Source organism: Falco naumanni, chromosome Z (assembly GCF_017639655.2).
Source record: "Falco naumanni isolate bFalNau1 chromosome Z, bFalNau1.pat, whole genome shotgun sequence".
NCBI classification, from domain to species: domain Eukaryota; kingdom Metazoa; phylum Chordata; class Aves; order Falconiformes; family Falconidae; genus Falco; species Falco naumanni.
In genome coordinates, this window is record NC_054080.1 from 21,466,995 (window position 1) to 21,494,967 (window position 27,973).

The 27,973-nt window shown below is 39.7% G+C and overlaps 2 protein-coding genes across 3 annotated transcripts in view; both read left to right on the forward strand.

The window, feature by feature from the left end:
- SNX2 (sorting nexin 2) overlaps positions 1-1,800 on the forward strand; it is a 32,548-nt gene extending 30,748 nt beyond the window's left edge. For both annotated transcript variants that reach the window (XM_040579282.1, XM_040579283.1), the window contains 3 exons: positions 258-338; positions 446-517; positions 1,313-1,800. In XM_040579282.1, coding sequence (XP_040435216.1) covers positions 258-338; positions 446-517; positions 1,313-1,363 — 204 coding nt within the window. In that variant the 3' untranslated portion in view covers positions 1,364-1,800. The remainder of the gene's footprint in view (positions 1-257; positions 339-445; positions 518-1,312) is intronic.
- Positions 1,801-8,483: 6,683 nt separating this feature from the next.
- SNX24 (sorting nexin 24) overlaps positions 8,484-27,973 on the forward strand; it is a 92,288-nt gene continuing 72,798 nt past the window's right edge. Inside the window, exon 1 of the mRNA XM_040579578.1 lies at positions 8,484-8,637. Within this exon, the coding sequence (XP_040435512.1) occupies positions 8,578-8,637 (60 nt within the window). The 5' untranslated portion in view covers positions 8,484-8,577. The remainder of the gene's footprint in view (positions 8,638-27,973) is intronic.

The window sequence follows — 27,973 nt, forward strand, 5'->3', positions numbered from 1 at the left end:
TAAGATATTTTTACCTTTCATCTATAGATAGCATTACCTTAGAGATACCATTGTTCTAAATGATCTGATGACATCCTATTACCCAATCTGTTACTTTTAAGTTATTATTGTAAGACTTTCCCTTAAGTATGCAAAAAACCCCAAATAGGTCTTTTTCAGCTCTTGAGGGGCTATCACTAATATACTAAAAAAGGTTCAGATACTGATTGACTGAATGGAGAACACAGTCTTAACTCTGTATGTCTTTCCTTTGCCAGTGGGAGACAAAAGTTCAGCAAGGGGAAAAAGATTTTGAACAAATCTCCAAAACCATTCGCAAGGAAGTGGGAAGATTTGAGGCATGTATAATTTTGTCCAAGTAAATAACAGTCTTAATTTAGATAATATTGACATTCCAAGTAAAATTGGTTAAGAGGTTAATATGCTATAATTTATTTATTAACAGAAGGAACGAGTGAAAGACTTTAAAACTGTTATTATCGAGTACTTAGAGTCATTAGTGCAAACACAACAGCAGGTAAGATAAATTTTATGTTTTGTACAAGTTAATATGTTCTATATTAGGTTAGTTTTAAAAAGGCAGGCTTTAAATATAGCAATTTCTAAAACATAAAGAACTACTTCTAGCCTGTACTGTGTTGGAGAATAACATAAGTGTTTGGAATTTCCCAGCTATTGCTGTGCTCCTTTACACAGCTCTGATTCAGGAAATCAAGGGAGAAAGCTGCCTTACAGATATGGGCGAGTGGAGGGTCTTACCTTCTTCTGAAACTGAATTAATAATTTAACTTACAGATTGGAGTAAATTGTAATGAATACGTACTTAGACTTACTGAGAAGACTTGAATGCTTAAATATTTAGTGCTCTTTTTAAAAAGTATATAATATTACTGAATACTGTAAAACAGTTTCCAATGATTTGGAAGTAGGTCCTGTTCCCAGAAGAGTCTGGATTCTCTCCTTTGTTCATGCCATGAATATAACCCTGTGGCTTTGTTTAATTAAAAAGAAAAAAAAAAAAAAGGTGGCACCCTTAGAGGTAAGAATAGCAAACTGAGCTTACAAAAACTTCTGTGTAACTATTCTGTAGCATTGTGTTCAATGTGTGGTAAAAACTCTGTTGCTATAAGTAGAATTGTGTATTTATTACTTTTATTTTTTCTTGCCTTATGTAGTAATGTGATATGTAATATGAAGCACCTGTGTTCTTACTTTGTCGGGTGGGGACAAGTTTACCACAAGAGAAGGAAGATATGTGTGTTTTCTTTTCCAACATTTAGTACTTAATAATGTTTTTTCCCTTCTCTTCAAGCTAATAAAATACTGGGAGGCATTCCTACCTGAAGCCAAAGCCATCGCCTAAAAGAAAAATACTCCAAATGGCAAGACAGTCTGGATGTTTATCCTGGATAAAACTAAATTCCACAGTGAAATCACTTTAAATCATCCAAATAAACCACTATATATTTTAAAAATTAACATGTGGCTTTTTTTATATACTACAGCATTTTATTAACAAGCTGCATGTCCTGACCCTCTTTGAAGTGGACTGTGGCATGATGTTCTGCAATACATGCTGAATTGAACACTATTGTGTCTTAATACTTGCACTAAAATGTGCACTGCAAGGCCAGAAAGCTGATATTTTTGTTCTTTACAATATGAAGTTCTGTAGTATGTTTACCTGATCTTTATGAAACAAATTTAATTGCATCGATTGAAGTTCACTTAAACATTCCTGTACAAAATCATGTTTTTGTGATTACAATAATAAAGGGATGTACCTTGTGAAACATTAAACATTTTTGTCTGTTTTGTGTCTGTAGGCATTTGCTAGTGTTCTTAGAAGTAGCATTTAGAACAAATTGAGATCATATCAAAGGCACAAACAACACTTAGTAAAGAATGCTGGAGATGGTATTAAAGGTCCACAAAGAGGTATTGGTGATAAACTGTTACGGTTTTTAATTCTGAATCTCTTCTTTACAAGTATTCTTTCCACCTGAAGTTATCGCTGCCTTGGTAAACTGTAATGCATTAATACTCATAGAGTCAAAATACTGATGCTTGGGCGAAAGACAGGCAAAACCAGAAGTGTCTTCCAAGTGTTTTACAAAGCTTCTGAGGGGTTAAGATCAACTGCATGGTCAAATACTGGTGTCCTAGTGGACTGATAAATTTCATCAGTTGTCTTAAATGGTCTCAGGGTACAAAAAGAAAAAAATCTTGCAATAATTCTGGTAATCGAGGAGGAAGAAATGTAGGTAATTCAGCTGAGTGCAAACTAGTTGTAAGGGCTACCATTCCACTTGGATTTTCATGAGTAGAAAACGTATTTGTAGGAACTGGTTACATGGTTGTATCTTTTATAAGAAATCAAAGCAGCTAAACATTTTCTGAAATACATAATATTAACCTATAACATGCTGCCCTGTCATTTCTAATGACACACAGTGCTTGTCAATTGCATGTATTAATATTAAGACATTTTAGACAAACATTAATCATGTAAAATACAAGAGAAGTTCTTGCTTTCAGTTAATCATAAGACTGCAGGATAAGCCCCTGAATTTGTATTGTTTGTGGTCAAGCATAAAGAAACACCCAATACTATTTCTGAACAAAATGGCAACCTAAATTCAGGTGGAAGATCATACACTGTGATTTATGCAATGAAATTAGTATAAACTTTCCAGGTTAGTGTTCCCTATTGTTTTCTGTACAGAACTCTGTTGGCTCAGTATTTCTAGGAATTTTCAAGAAAACTAGTACAGAAACTGTTGTTTTTTTTAAAAAAAATAAAATATCAAGCCTATATCAAGCATCTTTTTAAATGGTGAAAAGTTAAAACCTTAAGCTTGTAGTATCTGTGCTTCAGTGTTTGTTAAATCATTTAGCTTGTAACTGCTTTTTGAAAAGCTCAAGTATGCAACAGGTTTGTGATGAAGAAATTGATCTAGGCATAACACTTGAGTAAGTGTTATGGTATACTTGACTTCGGCTCGCTCAGTGCTAATGAGAATTGACCAACAGCTCAATGTTAAATTTCAGGTTTGTTCCAGTGAGGGAGATAGTGGGTACTTCCAGAATTTAAGACTCAATGTGGACATGCAGAGCTGAAAATGGGCAAACACATACTTTCATGATCTTTTTTTTTTCTTTCAGTGATTTATCCAACTTTCTTAGCTCTCGATTATTTTTTTCTTTTTTGCTTCTGTTCAGGATTAGAATTCAGTTGAATTATGGATCACATTTCTTCTCTCTGTGATGAGAGAATAAGAAATAGCTTTCATGTTAGTCTCCTAGCAAGGATTAGTGCAACTTTGTCTATGCTAGACAATTGAAAACAAGCATGAGTTGTGTAGGTGGGTTTCTTAAAACAAGAAGCCTGTTGGAGAGCAAATAGCATTTCTGGAGTTCGGTGTTACAGAGGTTTGCTCATACAAAAAATTTGTGGTGGTTTTTTTGCATTACAAGGTTAATTTGAACAGAAGACCCAGATCAGCTGTCACACTTGGCTAGCATAAAACTCTTGTTTCAATAATTTGGTTAATTTATTTTGCATATATTCCCCAACATTATGGAGATTGCAGAATTGCTTATCGTCTTTCCTAATACAGTGAATGTCTGTATTGGCAGATGTTTCTCAAACCAAGTGAATGGAGGTGTTGCTGAACTACTTCCTCTGTGGAGCTCACTACAGAATCATGTACTAACTTTAAGTGGTGTTTCCCTGAAACTCCCAAGCCAGTGTACCACTGAAGAATCACTAGCGTAAACAAAATGAAAGTTTGCAAAATGGTGAACTACATCAGGAATAGTGTACAAAAGACAAAGTGCTAGTGAAGTTTAGTTTACATTTTAGGTTAAAATAATCTGTATATGTTTACAACAATTTTAAATCATCCCCATTCTTGTATCCATCATGTCCATGGTGCTTTTTGAATTAAAAATACATCACGTGATGTGGCTCAAACTGAAGACTTTACTACCTCTTTCTTAAACTGATGTTCAGTCTATAGTAAGTCTTTGATTCTTTAGTCACTGTCCCTTTTCAAATGAAATATTCTGCTTCCCTATCAATTATTCCTTCTTTATTTCCCTCTGAAGGCCTCATATGTTTTGGCATCTCTGGAGTTCATGCCCCAGATATGTCAGTTTCAAATTTTGATGGAGATGAGCTGCTGACTAGTATATTCTGTGCATTTAAGTGAACAGCCAACATCCACTAAAATTAGATGGACAGTGAAATGATTGTCTTCAGAAAAAACTTCCACCTTAGAGTAGAAGGCTGTGTAATAATTTGAATTTCTTGCAAAACATGAGTCCATTACAACCATGTGAGGAAAAAAAAAATTGAAAATTCGAAGATGTAAGGAGCTGAAGTTCCATGTTGTTCAAAGTGTTACTTGTTACCTGCTAAGGGGGTCTTCCCTTTTTTAAAATTCTTGTGTTCCATTGTTGAATGGGGGGTGAACTTGCTAATAAGTAAAATAACTTCTTACTTCCCTGCTAAAACACTGCTTGCTTTTTTTCCAGATCAGTAATGAAATAGCTAACATAGGGAAGGGATATAAAATAATCAAAATCTGTTTTCTGTCATTAAGAAAGAGGTCTCAGAAGAGTATGCAACACAGCTTAAGCAAAATGCTTCTAGGAGGTTTTTTGTATTGAAATTAAAGTAAAAGAGATATGCAATGAAAATGGAAAGGTGAGAAAACACTTGAGTTAAACCATGTATATCTGTGATTTCAAGAGATCAAGATAAGAAAAGCACAAGAAAGAAGATAGCACAAATCATGAGAAAGGAAGTGCTTTATCTCAGCCTCAAGTCTGATGTGGAAGTTCCAGGGAAGGCAGGAGCTCCAGCAGGGCAGAGGAGCGCTGCACCATATGAAAACCTGCAGTTACCTTACGTCATTCTAATGCATTGATTTTCCCCTCTTGCCCCACCCACCCATGTGCACAGACATTCCAGCTGTTCAGAAAACTTAAGTGCTTAGGAGCTCCAGCTTAGTGACTGTTAGAAGTACTGAGGTTTTTATATTATTCTGTGAACTCACATAGAAAACAACTGATCTACCCAGTTATGATTCCTGCCTTTTTTTCCAAGTGGTCTTGTGTGTACTTGCAGACTGATGGAAGTGCTTTGGTGATGTTTTAGAAACAACTACAGCACTTTCAAAAAATGTGCAGCTGAATCTTGAGTGAAGAAGACGCGAACATCTTAAAAAGCAAATGCTGTTTTACTCAAAGTTTTATCAAGTATCTGTAGGAGTACGGTGAGGTGCAAGTTTGCTTAAAACCTTTCTGGTCTTTCTGGTAGCAAGTGAAAAATTGGCAAACAGGTTGTGGTATTAAGGACTATCTCTTTTTTTAATCTGGTCTCTTGTTTTGATGTGTACATTACTTATCACTTTGATTAGAATTTTTATATGCATTTCTTTGCCTACTTGTATTCTGGAAGCTAGCCATTCAGGAAGTCCTTGAATCATGAGGGTTAGTGGAAACTGATCTTTCAGAGTTGCCTGTGTTCATTCCTTTTTCTCTGCTGTGAATCACTGTAGCATGACGAATGCTGAATCCTCGCACCCCCTGGATATTGTACAGTGATAACTTTGGGAAAAAATTAAAACAGAAGTGGCCAACAAAGCTGGCAGGGGGGGACACAGGGGGGACAACAGGGGACGATGACATGGACATGGATGGGACACAGGGATGGGACACAGATGGACGTTTTCAAAAATATATTTCATTTTTAGATAGTCTGGAAGTTTGACTGAAAAATGACACATTCCTATTGAAGCGTTGTATACTTCACTGGTTAGACCTGATTTGAAACTGATGATTTTTAGTGTCTTTAATCGTGGAAGGTGAAGCTAGAGTCTAATAACAAGTATCAATTAAAACTGGACTATATATATTGATCTATTTTGCATCCTGGATCAAGTTAACTTAATACAACCCAAGATACGGATACCTGTAACAAACACCAGAATTGAAGACCAACACCCACAGTTCCAAGAGGACCTCTTGGGGCTGCTCAACGCATGAATTTGAAGGCAGCCTATGTAATTGTTATCAGCAGAGCTCAACCCTTTCATAGTTTTGCTTTTAAGATTGCTAACTTGATTTTAATACATGTTACAGCAGTTCAAATCAAGCTACACTTAAAATGTAATCTTGCTTTGTGGGAATCATTGTATCATTTGTGCAATTAGCTTTCAAAAACAATCCTGGATGGTTTTCAACACATGTTGATAGCATCTTATGAATCAATGTTTCTTAAATCTTTGATCCTCAATGTATGAGACAGAAAGACAATCCTTGGCCAGTCAGCCATGTGAGAAATCCTATTTTTTCTTTAGATGTAACTTTACAGATTAGCCAACTAATGATGATATATTGTTCAAATTAAGTATTTAACATTACAAAACATATTGATGTATTTGAATGCAGCTCACCATGTAATCTTCCTTGTTCCTCTTGGCTGATGCACAGTCAAAAGTTCCATTATATACTATTGAATCTGAAACCAGATTAATGTCTCAAACTTTTCTTTGTTAATAAGTTATATGATATTAGGGAGAAAAGTAGCTTTTTGAAATAATTAGTTATTAGATTGCAAACAACCACAAATAGTGCCCCTATCAAATTCTTCTGCTGGCTTCTCATCAGCATAAATGCATTATGGCATAAATGGTGTCATTAGACTGTTCATCCATTTTGTGTTAGGGGAGGAACAGAAACTAAGCTTAAAGACTAGAGTCTTAACCAGCAACTAACAGTAATGATAGCATGATAATTCTTCCCTAGCATGCCCACATTTACCAGACTGATTAGACTATCCTTATATGACCATTGGGATGGCTATAATGTATTTATCAGAGCATGCTTCAGGAGCAAATGGGATACCTTACTGACTCCCTTTAACCATCGCTGTGTTCAGAGGCCGTGGTCCCTACAGCGAGAGCACACAGGAGCTGTAAACCTGTTTGCTCTTGTCACCACTACCACAGAGCAGTGCTGGGACTATCCTGCTGGTCAGCAGCAGTTGAGGACAGTAGCAGAGGAGCAGTGTTGTGCAGAAACAAATGACTAAGGACTATTTTCCTTTGATTTCAGCTCATTTTTTATTATGTGTGGTCATTATTAGCATAGTGAACTAGTGTTAGTTTGTTTTAGTTCTCTTGGGTTTAGTCAGAAGCTTTCCATTTTGTATTGAATTCTTCAGGTTATATAGGTCTTTGTTTAGAGCAAAACATAATTAAATTTAGCTGGCAGTAAAACAAAGAGAAATGGAGGTGAAAAGAGCTTGTAAACGTTTTTCCCTTGATGTTACTAGTCTCTAAGGAAGCAGATCAGTTTTCGGAAAACAGTTCAAAAAGATGATCTTGGAAACTCTGAGATAGTGTAACCACGGATGTCAAATAACAGTAGTCATTTGGTTTCTGTCCATTTTTGAGGTAGGTTTTTATACTTGACTTTTGCTTATGGTAAATCAGACCCTGCATTTACATGAATTTATAGGGGTAGCTACTGTTTTAAAGATAGTGAGAGATGGTGAGGTTGCACATCTCAACTGTTAAACCTCTGAGATTACAGCATTCGTGAAGCCTTACAAGGTGAGTTTTAAGGTCCTGCCATCTAATACAGTTGCTTCCAAATGGTTTGAAGCTTGAGGTTAGCAGACTTGTGTGAGGTGGGAGTGTTCTGCTGTGCAACAGCATTGCCTGCTAAACGCATCTGTTATTCCACCTTCTTTTTCTGCCTCCATTACTGTTTATGTTGCCAACACAGGTGCTTATTTGGGGGAGTAAGAAGTTTTATTTGATTTCCCCAATGACTAGAAATCATCTGCACTTCTGTGAAATGGTGTGCTTTGCTCAGTAACGAAGAGGCAGCTCCTCAGAAAGCCACAGAGCGGGCGGTTTTCCTCCACACTGAACGTTTTCTTCCTGAATTTCATGTTGCAGTTCACAGGAGGCCTTGTGGAAGGCACTGCATCAGCACAGCTGTCGGGAGTTTGCTGGCCCAGCCGGCACACGAGGTAGCTGGAGTCGCGGTGCCAATTCAGGACTGGATTGTTTCATCCCTTTGGAAGTTATTTTTTAGTTTTCTGCCCGTTTTCCCGTGCTCCAAACCAACACTGCTGCACCGGCGTATTCAAGCAGGTGCTCTTCAACTTCGCTTTCAAAAATGCAGCGTTTCCAGAGGAACCTACGCTCCTTTCGCCTCGCCTCGCCCCGCCCCCACCGGCGCCAGGCGCCCCCGCCCCGCCAGCACAGCGGCGCTGCTCAGCCCCGTACCCACCGCGGGGAAAGGCGGCGGGAAGGGCCAACCCCTCCTTCGCCTGGCCCGCACCGCTTCCTCGCACGCCTTTACCGGGGGCTGCCCCCGCCCCGCCCCGCCCCGCCCCGCCCCGCCCGGTGCGGATGGGGGCGGGCCGCAGCGCCCCGCCCCGCCCGGCGTCACGTGCGCGGCGTCACGTGCTGCGTGCAGATGGCGGCGGCGGCGCCGGTCGGCGGGAGGCGGCGGCCCTGAGGGGGCAGGCGGGCGCCCCCGGCCCGGCTCGCCATGGAGGTGTACATCCCCTCCTTCCGCTATGAGGAGAGCGAGCTGGAGCGGGGCTACACGGTGAGAGGCGGCGGGGCGGGAGGCCCTCGCGCCTCGGGGAGCCGGTGTGGCGGCGGCGGCGGCGGCGGCGGGGGCCAGGCCTGAGGGGCCGGCGGGGCGGGGCGGGGCGGGGCGGGGCCGCCCTGGTGTGCCGTGCCCTGCCCTGCCCGGGCGCGGCGCGGCCTCGGCCTGGCGGCCTCCCTGTCCCACGGAGCTGCTCGCTGTGGATCGGTGGCGACGGCGGCTGGCACAGCGCAGCCAGCGGGTGGGGAGAGGTGGCGCGGCCTCGGCGCCGCGGAGAGGCCCCTGTGGACGCTGGGCTCTGGTCCTGGCTCCCCAGTTTCGATCGAGGCCAGCGCAGGGCCAAACCAGATGAAGGAGCTGGAGCATTTCTTGCATGAGGAAAGGCTGGGAGACCTGAGACTATTCAGCCTGGAGAAGAGAAGTTCGAGGGATCTCATCACGGCATACAAATAATCTGAGTGGAGGGAATCGGGAAGAGGGAGCCACGGTCTTCTTGTTTGGTACCCAGTAACAGGACAAGTGGTGATAGGCGCATGTCAAAGTACAGGGAATACCATTTAAACGTAAAACTGATTTGTTGCCACAAGTCAACAAGTTGGTCAAGCAGTGGCACAGGGCGCCCACAGACAGGACTGTGAAGTCTCCGTGCTCGGAGGTTCTCAAAACCTGACTGGACACGGTCCTGGCCAGCCTGCTCTAGCTGGCCCTGCCTGAGCAGAGGTGTTAGTCTACGCAATTTTCAACCTCAACTTTTTCAACCTCAATGTTTTTTTCATCCCATGGAGCTGTTGGGCTCTAACACATTTCCACATGTTGCAGGGTAGAGACAGGCAATGCTCTCGACCAAAGCCCAAGGCATTTACTGAAGGTGGATATTCAAAGCTAATTTTTCTATTAAATTGGTAGTTCTGAGCTGTTGAGAAATACCAGGAAAAATCTAATCCTGTAGAGTTGCCAGAAGATTAATCCGTATAGGCATGGTTACGTGAAGCAAGTGCGTCTACCTGATGCTAATGCTGTGTATTCATTGGTCCTCAGTGCTGGCAAGCATTTAGAAGCCTTGCCACTTCAGATGCGTTAATGTGGCAGTGTAACTGCATTAATATTTCTGCCTCTCAGTTGAACTTAAGTGCAGGTGGTTCCCTACAACATGTCTGCATGATTTTGGGGAATGAAACTGGCTTTAAAACATTCCAGTTGAGTGTGGTTACAATAGCACAGACTGACCCCAGCATGTCTCAGTTGAGCAGGTTAGGTGATGTGACACGAGTGATTTCTAAGATGTGCATATCACACAAATAGGATTTTTCATAGCTATATGTTTTTAGAATCTGTTTTAGTGTGTTATTTCTTCAATAGTAATTCTGTCACTGAGTCCTGCTATCTAGAGGATGTTTTGTTAAACTGTATAAGCTTCAATGCAATCAGAAATGAAACTGTCTCTCTAGAAGTCTTTTAAGCAAATGATCTTGAAAGTGAAGATGTTTGATTATTACAACAGTGTTTCTCTCAGGTCACTGGTAATGAGTCAAACTCATGGATCTGAAACTTACTGTAGCTCAGTATAGTTTGATTGTTGTTCCTCATGATTACTTTTCCTCTTCAATCAGGTGAGGGGAGTTTCCCATACAAAAATTACTAGGCTTTACACTATGAGTCAGTTCAAGGATTTCCCTGACCATGAAATTGTACTAGAAGGCATAGCTAAAGTTCCTCTGGGTCAGCAGGCATGCTTGTGAGAGAGGATATGGAAGTCTGTTCTGATAATAATAGTGTGTATTTCCTTTATGTTTTAAAGAGCTTATGGAATATGCATGAGCAAGGCTTATTCTAGCGTAACTGTCAATTTGTTACATTGCTAAATAATTTGCATAAGTATTGTTTCAAGCACAGAAATTCATGGCCGCTGCAAATGAGTATGCTATAAGCCCTCCCTCCAGCAAAACTGAGGTTAATGAGAGCTTACCATTACTCTGTACTAGCTAGGAAAATGTTGTATAGGCAGAGGTATTTACCCAAGAAAAAACAGTAACATAGGAAATATTTTGCATTGAGCAAAAAGGTGATTTCACTTGGACGGTTGGAGCTTGTGAATGTTTCTGTGTCCAGACCACATCAGCTCTCATTCTTTTGAACATCATTATGTGGGGGTTAACAGTCCGAAGCTGTGGGTTTGGTAGATAATGCTATAAAATATGGGGATTGCAGGGTGTTGAAGTCTTTGTGATTAAGTGGATGTTTCACCCGTTCTGTGCTACCTGAATCTGATGAATTAGAAAAGTTGAGATAAGTGGAGGAAGTGACACTGTGAAGTATTGAATCTCTTTGAAATGTAACCTTCAAATTAAAGGGGATGGCTGCAGTCCTGGACTAGTGCAGTATATCTGAGTGAAGTATGTTTTTTTTCTATGAAATTATATATGTAATTCAGTTCTAGTTATTTTGCATCATCAGGCTTATGTATAGTATTAACATTTAAAACAGTATGGTGATAAAGGTCAAAGAAAATGTACCCCCAGCCCGATGAACATGACTGCTAAAGTCATAAGAATGGGCAGGGAGAAGGCTGAGGTACTTAACATTTTTGCTTCAGTCTTCACTGGCAACCTGTCTTCCTACACATCCTGAGTGGATGTACTACAAGACAGGGACTTGGGGAGCAAAGTCACTCTCACTGTAAGAGAAGATCAGGTTTGTGACCACCTGAGGAACTTGAATATACCTAAGTCTGTGGGACCAGATGAGATGCATCCCAAAGTCATAAGGGAATTGGTTGATGTAGTTGCCAAGCCACTCTCCGTGGTATTTGAAAAGTCACAGTAATCAGATAAAGACCTTGGTGACTGGAAAAAGGGAAACACTGCACCCTTTTTTTAAACAGGGTAGAAAGGAAGACCCTGGGAGCTACTGTCTTGTCAACCTCACCTATATGCCTGGGAAGATCATGGAACAGATCCTCCTAGAAGCTGGAGATGATTTGAGACAGCCAGCATGGCTTCAGCAAGAGCAAGTCTTGCCTGTCCAGCATAGTGGCCTTCTGTGATGGAGTGACTAAATCAGTGGGCAAGGGAAGAGCTACAGATGTCATCTATCTGGACTTCTGTAAGGCCTTTGACACGGTCTCCCATGAGGTCTTTCTGTCTAAATTGGAGAGAGATGGATTTGATGGGTGGACTGGTGGGTGAAGAATTGGTTGGATGGTCGCAACCAGAGGGTAGTAGTCAATATCACTGGTTTGCATTTGGACATTGAGCTGAGTGGTGTCCCTCAGGGGTCCATGCTAGGACCAGTGTTGCTTGATATCTTCATCAATGACATACAGCGGGATCAAGTGCACCCCCAGCAAGTTTGCAGACAACACCAAGCTGAGTGGTGCAGTTGACATACCTGAGGGAAGGCATGCCATCCAGAGGGACCTGGACAGACAGGCTTGAGAAGTGTGCCCATGTGAACCTCATGAGGTTCAACAAGGCCCACATGCAAGGTCATGCACCTGGGTTGGGACAATCCCTGGTATCACTACATGCTGTGGGATTGAGAGCTGCCCTGCGGAGAAGGACCTGGGGGTACTGGTGGATGAAAAGCTGAACATGACCTGGCAATGTGTTCTAGCAACCCAGAAAGGCAACTGTATTTGGGTCTGAGCTGCATCAAAAGAAGCATGGTCAGCAGTAGGGCGAGGCAGTTCTCCCCCTCTACTCTGCTCTCATACTCTGATGTACTGCATCCAGCTCTGGGGCCCCCAGTGCAAGAAGGATGTAGACCTGTTGGAGCACGTCCAGAGGAGGGCCACTAAAATGATCAGAGGGCTGGAATACCTCTCCTAAAAGGAAAGGCTGAGAGAATTGGGGTTGTTCAGCGTGGAGAAGGCTCCAGGGAGACCTTATCATGACATTTCAGTACTTAAAGGGGGCTTGTAAGAAAGGTGGGGACAGACTTTTTAGTAGGGCCTGTAGCAATAGGGCAAGGGACAATGGTTTTAAACTAAAAGAGTTTCGATTCAGAGTACTTATAAGGAAAAAATTTTTTACAGTGAGGGTGGTGAAACACTAAAACAGGTTGCCCAGTAATGTTGTAGAGCCTCATCCCTGGAAGCATTCAAGGTCAGGTTGGATGGGGCTCTGAGCAACCTGACCTAGTGAAAGATGTCCCTGCTCATTACAGGGCAGGAGTGGTTGAGAAATATGGTGATGATAGTCATAGTTTCTTTGTTAGGAACAGTGACAGTGGTGACTTCCTGCATGAAATGAGAGACTGGAAGATGACTCCTTCGTCTGCATGGCTTCCAAAACACACTTTCCTGACCTTTCTGGGTTTCTGGTTCCCTATCTTTCGCAGAACAGAATCCAGTTCCTCTTGGATTTAGCCTGGCACTGTGTATTCTCGGTGTGTGGGAAGACATAAAAGAAGTGTTTGTCCTTTAAGGAAGCTCATTACCAACTTACTGGTTTGTTTTCAGCTTGCTTTCCCTGAAACCTATTGTTTCAGATGATTTTCTTTTTCTCCTTGATACAGCTAGACAGCACTGGGAAAGCGGAATGCGCAGAGACCCATCGACCACTGGTTAGCTGTAGAAACAGAATGCAGTTCTAGGGAGAGGGTAGAAGCCAGAGAAACTGGAAACTTCTCCCTAGTTTTAAAGGGAAAACTACAGAGAAATTAAAAAATAGAAAGGGTGGGGTCTTGACCGGTGAAAGATTGGGTTAGGAAAAGAAAAGATTAGAAAGAAAAATGAGGGAAAAGTCTATTATGCAACACTTGAGGTAGGGCCCTGTCAACAAAGTAAATGGGAAACATGCTCCTTTCAGTCTTTTTCAGGAGCTCAGCTTTACTAAAGCACTATTCCTCTGACATAAAACCTTGAAAGCCTTTTTTTCCCCACTATACCCCCCTCAAAAAAAACAAAAAAACAAAAAAACAAAAAAAACCACCAAAAGAACAGAGTAAACTTGCTCTTGTTCCAGTTCTTTTTGGGGTATAGATAAAATGATGAAACACAGGATAAGGAAAATGTCTGTTTTCCTTGTGGACAATTAGATTTCATTGTCAGTTTAAATTGATGATACTAGCTTCCAAACTATTGAGCCTGTGTTAATAAATGCAACAGTTGTTCATAATTTGGCAGTGAATGACCTTTAAATGTAGACGCTTACTAAGGGTGTCCCTAGGGAACAATTCAACTTCAAAATGACACCCATGTGTTCTTGTTATCATTTAAATATGCTCCCTTTGTCAATAACAGAATAATAAATACTAGTTAGATTTCTAATGTTGATTCGGATGCTAGGAAACTTACTGAATAAATTAGTGTACATTTGATTTATATTGACCAAAAATATTATACAGTGGTATATTGCAGGTCAAGGTGACATACATTTAAATGTGTTGTAGAGCAGAGGGCATACTTGACTGACATATGTGCTTACTGTGTTTTTAATTAGCACTTCCAATACTACTTCCCAAATTGCTCCTGGAGTTGCAAATGTTGCGGAAGTAAGATATGACGTGTAAGATCCTAAAATAAAAGTCCATAGACCTGACTTCTGTAGAAGAAGCAGTTTAATTACTAGGCTATACTCTTGTTTATAGTAGTATAAAACTACAGGGACTTACAGTTTGGCATAGCTTATGTATTTCGACTTTCTTTACTGTAACTGACCACTTGATATGCAGTGGGGACTTAAAGAGTATAAAGTATGACATAGTGAATTTTGCAGTGCACATGAAGGCAGTTAAGGCAGAAACTTGAAAAAGGTAAAACTAAAGTGAAAAACATGACTGAATGTATGCATAATCAGTTAAGCTGCTGCCTTTTTTGTGGGTTTAATCTGCTTCAAGGTGTAGACAGATTAGACCGAGACATACAGCTCTGGTGATCTCTAATTGTGCAATTGCTCAACCCCCCCGATTCAGAGTCATGAAATCCTCATGGAAAGGGCCGTCTAAGATTTCTTTCAGCAAGAAATCACTTCTGCTGTATGCCTGAGGGGATGTCAGCAGTAGGATAAAGAAGCAGCAGCATGATTGCCCATATAAATGTACCATCTGAAAGACCAAAAGTTGACACATTCTGTCAGTAAACCGTAACTGCAAAACATCTATTACCCAATTCTCTCCCAAGATCTACTGATTTGTGGTTTTGAAGAGGAAGTTACATTTTCAGAAAGATAGGGGGTAGCAGAGCATTCAGTCATGCATCACAGTAAAGATATATTTGAATTCCATTGAATCTTTGAGAGGTAACATGGTAAAACTTTGTTAGTAATACAATGCTACCAATAGAATTAGTTCATCAGAGGATTCATGCTTAACAGCTCCTGCTGGTGTTTTCTGTCTGTATAGCATCAAGTCGTGATACTTGTAAAATCTTGTCAACAGAGATAATGCTAAGCGTATGCACATTCTTTACTTCCCAGGAGTGAGAACACTCCAGGCTTTGAAACACAACATGAGGGAAGATGTAATAGATCTCTCCCTTTTTTTATTACTGTAATACACATTTTAATTGGTCTTTGAAGTTTTTAATGCCTGATGTAATTCATTCCAGGTTTAATTGATAATTAGTCATCATTGTCATGGCATTTATGAATTTATCTTGGAATTTCAGTATATGATACCATTTTTGTATTAGGTGACTTGTAAGTCCTGAAGATGTTTTTCATCTACAGCAGTGACTAGGTTGTTAAATTAATTAAGTTAGTATGGCAAGAGCAGGTTTAGAAAGCTGTCTTTTTAATAATATGCATTTATTTTTAGAATAACTGGAAACTTCAAATGACAATTCTTCAGCCAATTACAATCCAAAATTTTCTGTTGGAAAATACCATCAGATATCCACCTACTTATAGATTTTAATTTTTGCAATCTTTGTGAAGAATGTTGTCTGTGCTGCTACTGTACATGAACACATTTTCTTGGCCTTAGTTCGCTCTCTTTTTTTATGTTCTTTCGTGAATTTTTTTATATTGAGGAATTTAAATGGTTGTTTGTATGGAGACTGAATATGTGTAAGTCTTAGAGGTTCTTGTAATGATTATCTTTGGATTCACAAGAAATAGGAAAGAAATCAATGGGACTTTATACTGCAGCTTAGTGACCTAATTGTGTTTTGTACTCAATAGGCCACTGAGGGCAAAGTTTACTCAGTGTTGACTCCAGCCCTGACAAGGTGGAGAAGGGTCTTCCTGGCACCCTGGCAGTGAGGAGAACATTGAGAAGACAGGCTTGTGTGGTAGAATTTCAGCACTAGGTTTGGATACAGTGGAAGTACTTAACATTAAGTATGCACCGTGGAAGCGTGCTAATGGAGGCTTTCCAGCTAGCACATTTTGAATACTCTTATTGTAAGCAACCATTATTTCTCCTGTTTACAAGAATTACGTGAGCACTTGTATCAACTTTTTCTTTCCAGTGTTCTGTAAGTCTGAACTTTCTGTGGCTTGGGGAAGGCTTAAATAGCATTTTGTAGAGCATTCTGGGAGGGGATTTTGATGACAAAGCAGAAGTGACATCATTCCCTTTGAAAGTGGCATTGTATTTTTGTTGGGAAGCGAAAGAAGAAGTGTACTCTCTTTCTGGGAACAGTCTTCCCCCCCCCCCTTCTCCTTACTAGTTCAACCTATATATCATGTTATAAACAATTCACATTTCATAATCCAATAAATACATAAATACTGTGTGGTTGTTGAGTTTCTGTAAAAAATAAAAATGTTTGGGTTGTAACACTAATGCTTAGATAGTTTTAGGCATCAAAGTAAGATGGGACAGAAAGAGCATACCATGAGAAAGGAGCACCACCTCCATTCTAGGTTCTAAACAAAATATGTTTCGTCTCATTCCTCATCTGTCGGTGCAGTGAGAGCTCCACCTCCTGTTCAAAACAACCTTCAGTTCTAAAAACATACATGCTTTTTGGTGTTGGAGCTGCCACCAGTGTTAGTTACAGTAAGTAATTTAGAAGAAATGACAGCCGAACCTCGACTGCATCTTGCATGTAGTATATTAATCATTTGTACATCACAGTGTTTGTGGATCCCAGTTAAGACCAGGGGCTCTGGTTGACAGTTGTTGAGTTGTGTATATGGTGCACAAGAGTTTCAAAAATCACTCTTGAATGGGGCTGCCTACATTTGATAGAAATTGTTTGTCTGGTGAGGTGCTGTGAAAAGTAATGTCAATTCAAAACTGTATTATTATTGTTTGACTACTTAATTCTTTAATATAGTGAAAACGGTATAAAACTTCTGTGAAAGACTGTTCTCCACTAGTCTGCATTGAAAACTGTGAGATAAGAATTACCCATCTTCATTATTTTATTTTTTATATTCCTTGTCTCTCCTGTAATTGATTTACTTTTTAAAAATGGATTCTCTTTTTATGCCAGGGCATGAAGGTATTCATGTGCTGCAGTACCTCCAAATTGGAAAATAATGAAATCCATAGCTCTCCTATCATCTTTTACATAAGGACAAACAAAGAATCTTGATTATGTGGTGAAACAATCAATTGTTCAGCAGCAAGTTTGTATTGATTACAACGAAGTGCTTTTATGAAAAGTGACCATATGTACTTCAGCTAACTGCCTTTACTTCTGGTCTTACACAGGAGACTCTTTCTTTGCATATAGATTCTTTTCTTTGCTCTTTACCTAGTAGTCAGGCTGTTTCCAGGAATAGGCCTTCCTGGTTATGCATCTTCCTTGCAGTCAAGCTGTGATGGTAATTGCAATCTAACTTCCTTGTTTTTTTGAGAGGTGGAAACATGAGGAATGTGTCTCCAGTTTAATCATAAATTAATGGACTAACGGATTTGTAATAGTGTCAGGGAATGTTATAAAAATACTTACTTTGCTTGAGGGATGTGAAGAAAGTGATACTCAGGAAAAAAATGCAAACCAAATTAGAATGGAATGCTATGCCATCATAGAATCAAAAAATACATTAGCCTATTGTTTTTCTGATTTCTTTGGAATTCCACAAAAGATTATGTATCATGATGATATATGCTACATGAAACTTCAAATCACTCCATTCTTAAAAGCAAGTTAAAGAACATTTAAAAGCTAGGTTTTAATTAAAGATCCATTCTTCCTTTTAAAGCAAAAGACCTAGCTTCTGTGTGTTACGTTGTAGTGAGGGAGCATAAAAAGTCAAAATTTTGATAACATCTATTTTTGGTATTGAACAGGAAATGTCAGAGACCTTTCCTTTTGCTGAGTGCTCAGAATGTGGATGTGTGGTTGGTGGGAGTGCAATCTTCGCAGTATTTCCTTTGCATGATTTAAAACTTCCTGTTTGACACAGATTACAAAGCTCAAGCAGATTTTGAGGCATGGCTGAGTATGTGGGGTTTTTTTTTAGTTTCCTTTCCATATTTGTCCTCGATATCAAAATCTGTTCCTGTGGGTGGTTTAAGTTTTTCCTTCCCTTGGCAGAAATGTATTGATGTCAGACTTCCAAGTTTGCCATGAATTCTTAGTACCAGTTGGGAAGAGGGAAAAAATATTTTTAGATGTGTTTTAAAAAACTTGGTAAAAATTTGTTAGGAGTGTTATTGAAGATAGTAATTGTCTTCTCTCAGACAATCTTTATGTTGGCCTGAATTAGAGAGAAAGTAGGAGAATATACTTTTTAAGTTCAGCTCCTGCAGCTAAGAAGTTCTTTTGATATTTTCTCTACCTTTTTGGTGCCTGCTTGCTACTATAATATATCGGGAAAGTAAATGTAAGGAGAATACATTAATGGGACTCAGAAATAGTTTTAAGGTTCTTGGTAGAATAATTTTTTCTGTACATGCATTTAGTCTTCATGTTTGAATTTTTCCTTTACTACTACTAGATTGTTTGTATTTAATTGCAGCTTTAGAAAATCTCTAAACATAGTTTTAAGGCTGAAAAAAACTGGTACCATCTGGTTTGTAGTATGGAAATCTAAATTAAAAGCCTGATTTTTGCCTAGACCATGGGAGAAACACAGGAATTTCTCAGGAAAGAAGAAATTGTTTGGTAAACTAAGAAAAGATGACCAGAAGTTCATTCCTTAAAACATGAAAGCCACTTTTTTTCTTTTTTTTTTCTTTTCCTTTTGTTCTTTTTTTTTTTTTCTCCTAAATTAACTTTCTGAACAGCCTAGGTCTTTTAAATAATACATTTTGTGAACTGATACAGAAAATGCATTTACTTTAGGTTTGAAGTGTAGTTGGTGTCTGGGAAAGAATTGGCAACATGCTGCACATTCAAAGCTATTTTTTGCTACTCACCAACTAAATTGTCAAAAATTGTTGATTTGAAAGGGGGTAAAAACCTGCTTAAAGTAATCACAGATACAACTGTTATCTGTTACAGGCTGAGAACTTAATGCCCCATTTCTCAAATGAGTTTTTACAATAACGAGATAGCTGTATCACACTCTTAAGTGAAAAGCTCATGAACTTGCCTGCATGGTTATTTCCAACCTCTACTCTTCTAACAAGCTCGCAAAGTTGTTGTTGCTTATAAAAGTGGAAATGGACCTGATAAAAATGTTTAGTCTGCAGAGCTGTGTTTTATTTATCATATCACAAAAGAACAATGTTTTGTTGCATCACGGTCAAAATAGAAGCGACCTTGCTTGTTCATGAGTGTTCAAAGCCTAGAGATAAGAGGCAAAATAATAGAGTACAATAGAAAGAGTGTAGTGTAATTATTTGTGGCTTGTCAAGTGAAGCCCTCTCAGGCCCCAAGTGATTCAAATCTGGGAACTCTGCACAATTCTGTACACTAACCGTAGCCAGCATCAGAGAAATCTCACCCAGCTTCTCCGACAGTACTGAAATTGCATCAGTTTGTCATGCACTGAGCATGCCAGCTTCACACAATATCATTTGCTTGCAAATGGGCCTGGCCCCAACGCCCTGAGACACATTCTTTGGTATCTGACTCTTGGCCTGTGATTTGTCATGTCTCTAGTGCTATCGGCGTAAAGTAATTTTAATAGATTCTGATGGTTTGCTTGTGGAAGGTAAAGAATGCACTACAGATTGTGTCAGGTAGCTTTCTATGGCATGTAGCATGGCAGAGGCCCTCATGATGGTGATAGCCAAAGAGTATGGAGAAATAAGAACCCTATTTTGAGTGGTATTTAATGCTCCCCTTCTCAACACCCTGCTGTGGACATCCTTGCTAACTCAGCAGGTTCAAGAACTTAGCTGAACAAAGCAGTGTTATTTGCACTTAAGAATTGTTTACAGATCGAACATGCAGCCAAAAATCAGTGGCTTTATTTCTACCTATTCAAAAAGAAAAGTGTGTAAGATGTGTAAAAGTGTTAATTAATTTCTGGGGACAAAACCGTATATATTTTTTTCTTGGTGTTTAACTGTGTATTAATTGTATGGAGCTTTAGTACTCTAAATAAAATCACTGGATGTTTTAGCAAGTATGTTCTTAAATACAAAAAATCCCCAAAACTTGGAGAGTTTATATGGAAGTGTATCTTGTATAAAATCATACAAATATGGTCTAGAATATAGATTCCTGGAGACTTCCTTCACAGATTTGAATTGCAATAGTTACTTGACTATTACTAAATCTTAGCGTTTTGCTTTATGAAGTAGGTATGTGGCATTTTTTTACTCTTCCTTCAACACCACTGAGATGAGATTATTTTGACATTGACAAGTCTGATCTTTTTTTTCATCATTTTTTTCAGCTGACTTCCTTAATTGATTACTACTTCGGTGTTGGAGCCTGCAGCATAGCTCTCCAGAATTCTGCTGACACCGATCAATTAATGTGAAGGTGTTAATGCTAGTGATTTCATCTAAGAAACATTCAAAATCATGTCAGTAATCTGTTCTTAAAACCTGGCAGATCATTGAATCTTCTTATGTTGAACATGTTTGGGTTAATAAGGAGAGCGGACAAGAGAAAAATTTTAGTGAATCCTGTGGGAAGAGCAGATTTTTATTCAATTGTTTTACATTCATATAGCATACATGCACATGCCTTAATATTTAACAGACTTTTAAAATATGTTCTTATTAATATTTATGGTATCTCTCAGGAATTTATAAAAATGCTTGAGCACGAACTATTTCTCTTTAGTTTTACCTAGGGAATTTCTGACATCTGTGTAACTCTGAGCACCCCGCTAGCAACTCTGTGCAAGTCTGCCACTTACTTTCCCACTGTAGCCTCCACATTTGCTTAGCAGTTTTGCATAGCTAAGCAAAATTTTACAATGAGCCTGCATTTTTTCCTTTTCTGTTCTAAATATATTCAGAAAAATACTGTTGTGTTATACAGTTCCTCAGAGAAATTCTGGGTCACTTTTCAGTATTGCACAGAGAAAGAAATAAAAAAAGCTTCTTTTTAAGCTTGACATAGACCAACTTTTGAAAGTATGTTTTGCTTTTATCTCTTGGTGGATTTTTTTTGTAGGGTGACTTCTTAAAGAAATACAGATTTTCGTGATGTGCTTACTTATGTTTGTTATTTGTGCATCAGTAAAACAGCTGTGCCATATTTCCTAGCTAAAAAAATGTAGCTGGTTGTGGAAAGTACAAGTCAGCTAAATCCAGTGAGCGTGCTGTTAACACAAGTTTTGTTTGTACTGAAGGCAATCTAAATCAATTACCACTAAGCAAATGTCAAAACTAACAAAGTACTGTAGTCGGTACTTCGAATAGGAGCAGAATGTTGACATGCATGCACCTACGTGGGTGCAAGTACACAGTAGCATGTGCCTATATCATCAATGGATGGATTTATGGGGTTGTATTGCAGAGGGGTCTGTTTGAAGTCCTGTGTGAGCTGATGTTTTAATGTCCTGGATGATAGAGTAAGAATGTCCTTATTTAAATTTGCCATCAACACCAAGGCGTTGGAGTGCTAATTCAATACGAACTGGTGCCAAGTGCTGTATATATAAAAAATAATCAGTAGCATGGAGTAAGATCCAACAGATTAGGTAACAGATATTCCTGAAAGGATCTGGGGCTTATCATGCATTGCAAGATGGCCATGTCACTGGTGTCATGCTGTTGCAGAAAAGGCAAATGCATGTTGGGGTTTTAAAAGATCAATATAAAAAAAAGGTCAGTGATGAGGAGTGTGTACTAAACATGGAATACCATGTCCAGTTTTAGGTACTGCATTCTAAGAAATATGTGAATGTATAGGAATGAGCTTCCACAGGAGAAGGCAATATAAGAGGAAATATGATGTGTTACACTGCTTTCTGGATCTCTGATAGGCGTGAAGAGTGAAATACACCAAGGGCTGTTTAGATCAAAAAGAAAACACTGAGCAGGAACTTCATAACAGTCCTCAGAAACATAAAAGACTGTTGAAAAAACAGAAGGCAGTCAGCCTGTGGATTGGAGATGCTTTGGTCCTATGCTGTGCAATTTACTCTCCTATCTACCAGAAGTAAGAAAGACTAATTATGAAATGGTGCTGAATAATACAGATACTGCAGCACCAGAACACCCTTCAGGAGTAGGGTACGGAAACTAAGTATGAGACTTAGATGTTTCTGTCAAGAGTAAGAAGTATAATTGGTCCTGCCTGGAGGCAGCAGCGTGAGCCAAGTAACTCTGAGAAATACAGAGACACAGTAGACCTGAGGTCTTTCAGTGCTGGGAGATAATATGCAAAAAACATATGTAAGCAAATTGTGTGGATGTTCTGAAGCCTGGCTGGCCATCTCCCAGCAAAGCCTTCCTCAAGCTTCTTTTTGTGAGCCTCCCTTGGTACCTGGCAATCATCCTTTGCATTATTTCAAAAATTTTACCTATATCCATTCCCTAACCTCTAAGCAATTATAGATTCTGTGGCTTTCTAAAACTCTTTGAGTGTTCACCCCAAGTACCTCTGTTCTCCTCTCCTGGGAACTGTAGGGGCATCTCATAGTGGAACAGTTGCTGAAACAATTGTGAGCTTCTCCATCTCTGTCTCTGCATGCAGAAGAAACATTTTTTATTTAAGTTTGCTCAAGAGAGCCTTTTGCAAGATCTTCTTAGGAAGTAATCTGTCTTTTTTGGCTCCCAACTGTAAATCTCGGGGTGATGACAGTGCTTGCAGTGGACTTGTCACATAACATATTTATTTTTCCCTTTTTTAAATTGCTAATATTCAGTAAAGCATTTGTTCAGTATGTATTGCGTTTAATACTTCAGAATTGGACCATCTGTATCTGTTTCCATAACTGTAAATGTACATAGCAATGAAGGGAGGTACAGAACATTAGGGAAAACTTCTCCCTCTGTAAGCTAGTCAAGAAACTACAAAACTTAGTGTCATTCTTACCTCAGCACACCTCTTCCTGTGTGAATATTTGCAATAAAATGAAAGCTTTCTAAATGTTTAAATTGCTAGGCGGGTAGCTTATTAATAGGTGGGTAAATTGGTGGCTTTAGCTGTGAAGCAGAAAGCAGCACAGGGACAGGAGTCCTGATCAGAGCTCTAGGTCTGATCAGGACTCCTGTCCCTGTGCTGCTTTGAGACAGACATTTTTTGTAGGAGGGGAAAGCCATGTAAGAGCCATTCGCAGAGTTAACACCTGAAGAGCATAGATGTGTTCCACCTCAATCCTGTCTTATCTGAAGAGGCATGAAGGTGGACTGTACAAGTTTAGAAAGTTAGAAGGCTCTTGATATTTAATAATGACAGAGATAATAGAAAAAAGGCCAAGCAGTTTGTGCCACTTATTCCCAGATATTTTTAGAATCTGATCCAAGAATTTTATTTCTTGAAAGAGAATTTTAGGGAGATTGGTAGGGCAACCGTTGTTGCCAGGTTTATCTTACATACCTTTATCTGCAGAACTTACTGTAGGTATCACCTAATCTTGCTTTTGGCTGATGAATTAGTCAAACATATATTTTTAACTTTGTGGGATGAGCTGCTGCTTGTCAGTGTGTGCTTCAGTGCTCAAAGGTTACTGTCATCTCCTTTTCCAGATGTTTCTTGCATGTTCGCTGGTAGTGCAGACCTTGTCCCTGACCTGATGCAGGAAGCATTATGTGGTAAATCTCAGTAAAGTTCTTGTGTGCCTGTTCCCATGGGCTTCCTGTTGGCCACTGATGTGCTCCATTGTGTTGCAGACTGTGTACTTCACCAGAAGCTGCAGACAGAGCAAGGCATACAATAGTGCTCTGCCACCTGCTGCTGTAGTCCTCTCATGCTCTTCTTAGGCAGACATCCATAAATATGTTTGATTTCACTTAATTCTTGAGGTATGTGATTCATTCATTGTTCATGTTTAGATGGAGTTTTTTGCCCTTAAGACCAAGGAAGTGATCAAAGAATCTTCTGCAACTTCTGCAAGGGCAGTAAGTTAAAGTGAAAGGCTTAGTGCAAGATACTGGGTGTACAGCAGCATGGTGATGTGCCTGAATGCTGTTTCACTGCTGTCCTTCACATTAGCAAGATGTTTGATGCTAACTGATTTTAAAATCCTTTGTATGCAAGAGTTATGGTCACTAACAAGAAGTATGATTACAGGGGAAAATTTCTATTGCGCAGGCAGACAATTTCTATATTTTTCGAGGCAGCAGGGTGAGTTAGTGATAGGTTGGCGACGTGAGTCACCATTTACGCAGTCTCCAGTTACACACCTATTTTTACCTCCTGTTTTACAACAGTTCTTATGTAAAACATGATTCCATAAACAAGTTGTTAGCAGACTTGCAGAAAAGCATTGGAGACTAATTTATCATTCCCCAGGGAACGCAAGTTAGTCGCCAGGTAACCTGTCTGATGGCTGACATACATTGACGGTCAGCCTTTTGGAGACCTCAGTGCTGGATCACCCAAGCACTGGAGACGGAAGATATAACTTTGGTTACCGACTAGCGTCCTCATGGGTGGTTTTAAGCTGAGCTCAGTGTGTGCACAGACTGCTGGCTGCTGCTGGGGGGCAGAAGAGAAAAGGTGCCACGAGAGCATAATCTGAGAAGGAGCTGAGTGTGGAAATCTCCAAGACAGCCAGATAGGCTCTTACACCCATGCAGTCACAGCGTGTCTTTGCACTGCTGTACAGAGAGCAGGGCTTTGGCACTAATACAGATGAAAAGCTGTAGTTTTATCAGAGCAGCCTACTGATGTAGTAGTATGTCTGGTACTGAAGATGGCTTGGCCATAGCTTTGGCATTGCGTAACTTTATGCTACCACAGAGAGGGAATTGGGGTTTCTAATATAAATTATTAGGGCCCTTCTGTTGGTGTAGACATCTTGGAACTGTGAAAAGTCCCCTTTTATAGAATCATAGAACAGTTTGGGTTGGGTTGGAAGGGACTTTCAAAAATCATCTAGTCCAACCCCTTGCCATGAGCAGGGACATCTCACTAGATCAGATTGATGATTAGGGCTAACCTGACCTTTAGCACTTTTAGTGATGGGACATCCACAAGTTCCGTGGACGACCTGTGCCAGTGTTTCATCAGCCTCATCATAAAAAGATTCTTTCTTATGTCCAATCGACATCTCCCCTTTTAGTTTAAAACTGTTGCCCCTTGTTCTGTCACTACAGGCCCTGGTAAAGTATCTCTCCTTCCTTCTTATAGGCCCCCTTTGTATATTGAAATGGCACAAGAAGGTCTTCCTGGAGCCTCTTGTTCTCAAGGCTGAACAACCTAACTCACCTGTTCCTCACAGAACAGGTGTTCCAGCCCTCTGATAATTTTTATGGCACTCCTCTAGACCTGCTCCAACAAGTTTGTGTCTTTCTTGCACTGGGGGCCCCAGAGCTGGATGCAGTACATCAGGTGGGGTCTTATGAGAGCAGAGTAGAGGGGAAGAACTGCCTCCTCTCACCTGCTGACCATGCTTCTTTTGATGCAGCCCAGGCCCAGGATACAGCTGGCTTTCTGAGCTGCTAGAGCACATTGTGGGGTCATGTCCAGCTTTTAATCCACCAGTATCCCCAAGTCCTTCTCCGCAGGGCAGCTGTCAATCCTTTCATCCCACAACCTGTATTGATACTGGGGGTTGCCCCAACCCAGGTGCAAGACTTTGCACGTGGGCCTTGTTGAACCTCATGAGGTTCACATGGGCCCACTCCTCAAGCCTGTCCAGGTCCCTCTGGATGGTGTGCCTTCCCTCAAGAGAGTCAACGGCACCACTCAGCTTGGTGTTTGGTTCAGTTCTGTGTTTAAATGGCACTTACAAGACCTGGGATCAAACATGAGCAAGACTGACCACAACAATGCTAGAATGCTTACTTGCTGAGTAATGCCAAGATCTTGAGAAATAAGTTTTTAATTATCTCTTGAGGCATTAAGCTCAAAGGTTTTGATTAAATTGTATATGGACAGCATTATTTCTTAAAACACCCTGACTTTGGAGTCCTTGTCTTTTAACTTCAGTGTTCTGTTGGGTTTGGGGGTTTATTTTTATGTAATAATACCTAAATTTATACGTTTACAGTGGATGTTGCAGTACTCAGTATTTCAATGAAAACAATACCAAAGTTCACTATGTAGGTTTTTTTAAAAAAAAAAACCGAGTAACAGACTTCTTAAATGTTTTATAGCATGTCACTGTTGGTTTTTTTTTTCCTTTTGTTCTCCTTTGTGTAACATTGTAAATATTTAAATATGGCTCCCAAAAATAAAAGCTCTATAAATGTTGAGCTCCTGTTGAAGGCTCTAGGGATTTGGTTGTACCAAGTTAGAACTGGTTGAATGCATTTTAAAAATTACTTTTGGCTGTAATTGTTAGCTTCAACAACTTTGACTACTGGTCAGAAGTAAGAGGCAGGGTGCAGGCCAGCCTACTGGTGACCTACTGCAAAGCTCCAAGGTCCAGGTTCTGCTTCCATGTTCCAGCTACCCCTAAGAAGCTGGGATGAGGGATACGTTTTGTAAACTCTGAGTATGAGCACATATTGAGCAACCCTGGACTAACTTGGTTTAGACACAGTGGAAACTTGCAGTCGCTATAGAAGATTCCTTTTAATTTACAGGGATTTTGAAGCAGAGAGAAGAGTGGATGTCTTTTTCTATTGCTTAATCTTTCTAAGGTTTCCTTCAGGAGTCGAATTAGCACTACTTTCTCTTGCTAGATTCTTGGAATTAATCCTGCCCAAAATGAAGTCAGAGGCAAATGTTTGCATTCTTTGGTCAGTCACACACCCTTTGTGTTGTAATGATGTGTGTTATTAAAAAGCCCAATGGTCAAAGAAATGCATTTAGAATTCACACTTAGCATAAGCTTTGCTGTTTTCTAGTTGTTGTTGAGCCTATTTGAGTACAGACTTGACGTGTGTGTATGTATATTTAATATATATATTTATAAAAAATAAGAGAACATTCAGTACTTAAAATAAACAGACATCCTCCTATTAATCTGAGTGTACTTATGTTAGTGTTAAGATTTTGAACTGATTGTCCTGCAACATTAATTGTTTAAGTTAATAAACCAGTGTATTAGCTGATAAAGTATGTGTATTACAGAGCACACTATTGGTTTCTTGGCTTATTACTTAGTTGTGTATTACAGCAGAGAGTATTTAGTCAAATAATTAGATACTTCTGTGACCTTGCTTTTTATGTATACAATAAAAGCGTAGCAAGCACAGTCAGATTCATGGGGGCTTATTGTTGTAATTGCTATTTATGTTTAATTGGGAATGTACAGGGAAAGTACAGAAAGTATATATTTTTCTCATTTAAAATCTCTAGCAAACTGAAGTTCATTTCTCCTGAGTGTGTTTTAAGAAAATCTTTTGAAAAAATTGAAACTCTTCATAATAATATGGCTCTCAGCTGTACACACTAGTATATGGTAGGCATTCTTTACAAGCCATTCACTTGATTATTTGTTTATTTATAATAACAAGAAGAGATAATGTTTAAAAGGCCATAGAAAGCACGGCAGGTTTTTCCCTCTACTGACTTACTAGCATTAGTCATTGTGTAGCTTGAATAAGGTGTGCATACGCTTTATCTGAGGATTGTCCATATAAGTTAACTCGGGTACCCTCCTTGGAGTGATGGTTTTTGTCGGTTGGTACCTTTGCTGGGGTGCCTAGCAGACCAGTAGGGGTCACTCTATGCATTGAATTTAGGAAATAGGTAAGTCGTATTAATTACTCTTTTAATTGTGCGTGCTAACACACTTGAAAATAATACATCCTAGAGAAGAATTGTACTCATTATTTATTATATTATTCTGTTGTCTTTGAGTTGGGAGTATCTGTAGAAAACCTAAGCTAACTGCAAAGTGTGGATATGTCAGAGACTGAATGTCTAATGGTACAGCTTCAGGAGGGTGTGACTTTGAGAGAGTCTTCTTCAAAGCTTGCTGAAAAATGGCATGTGCTGAAAAGAAAGTAGTTCTGGTTGGAGCTG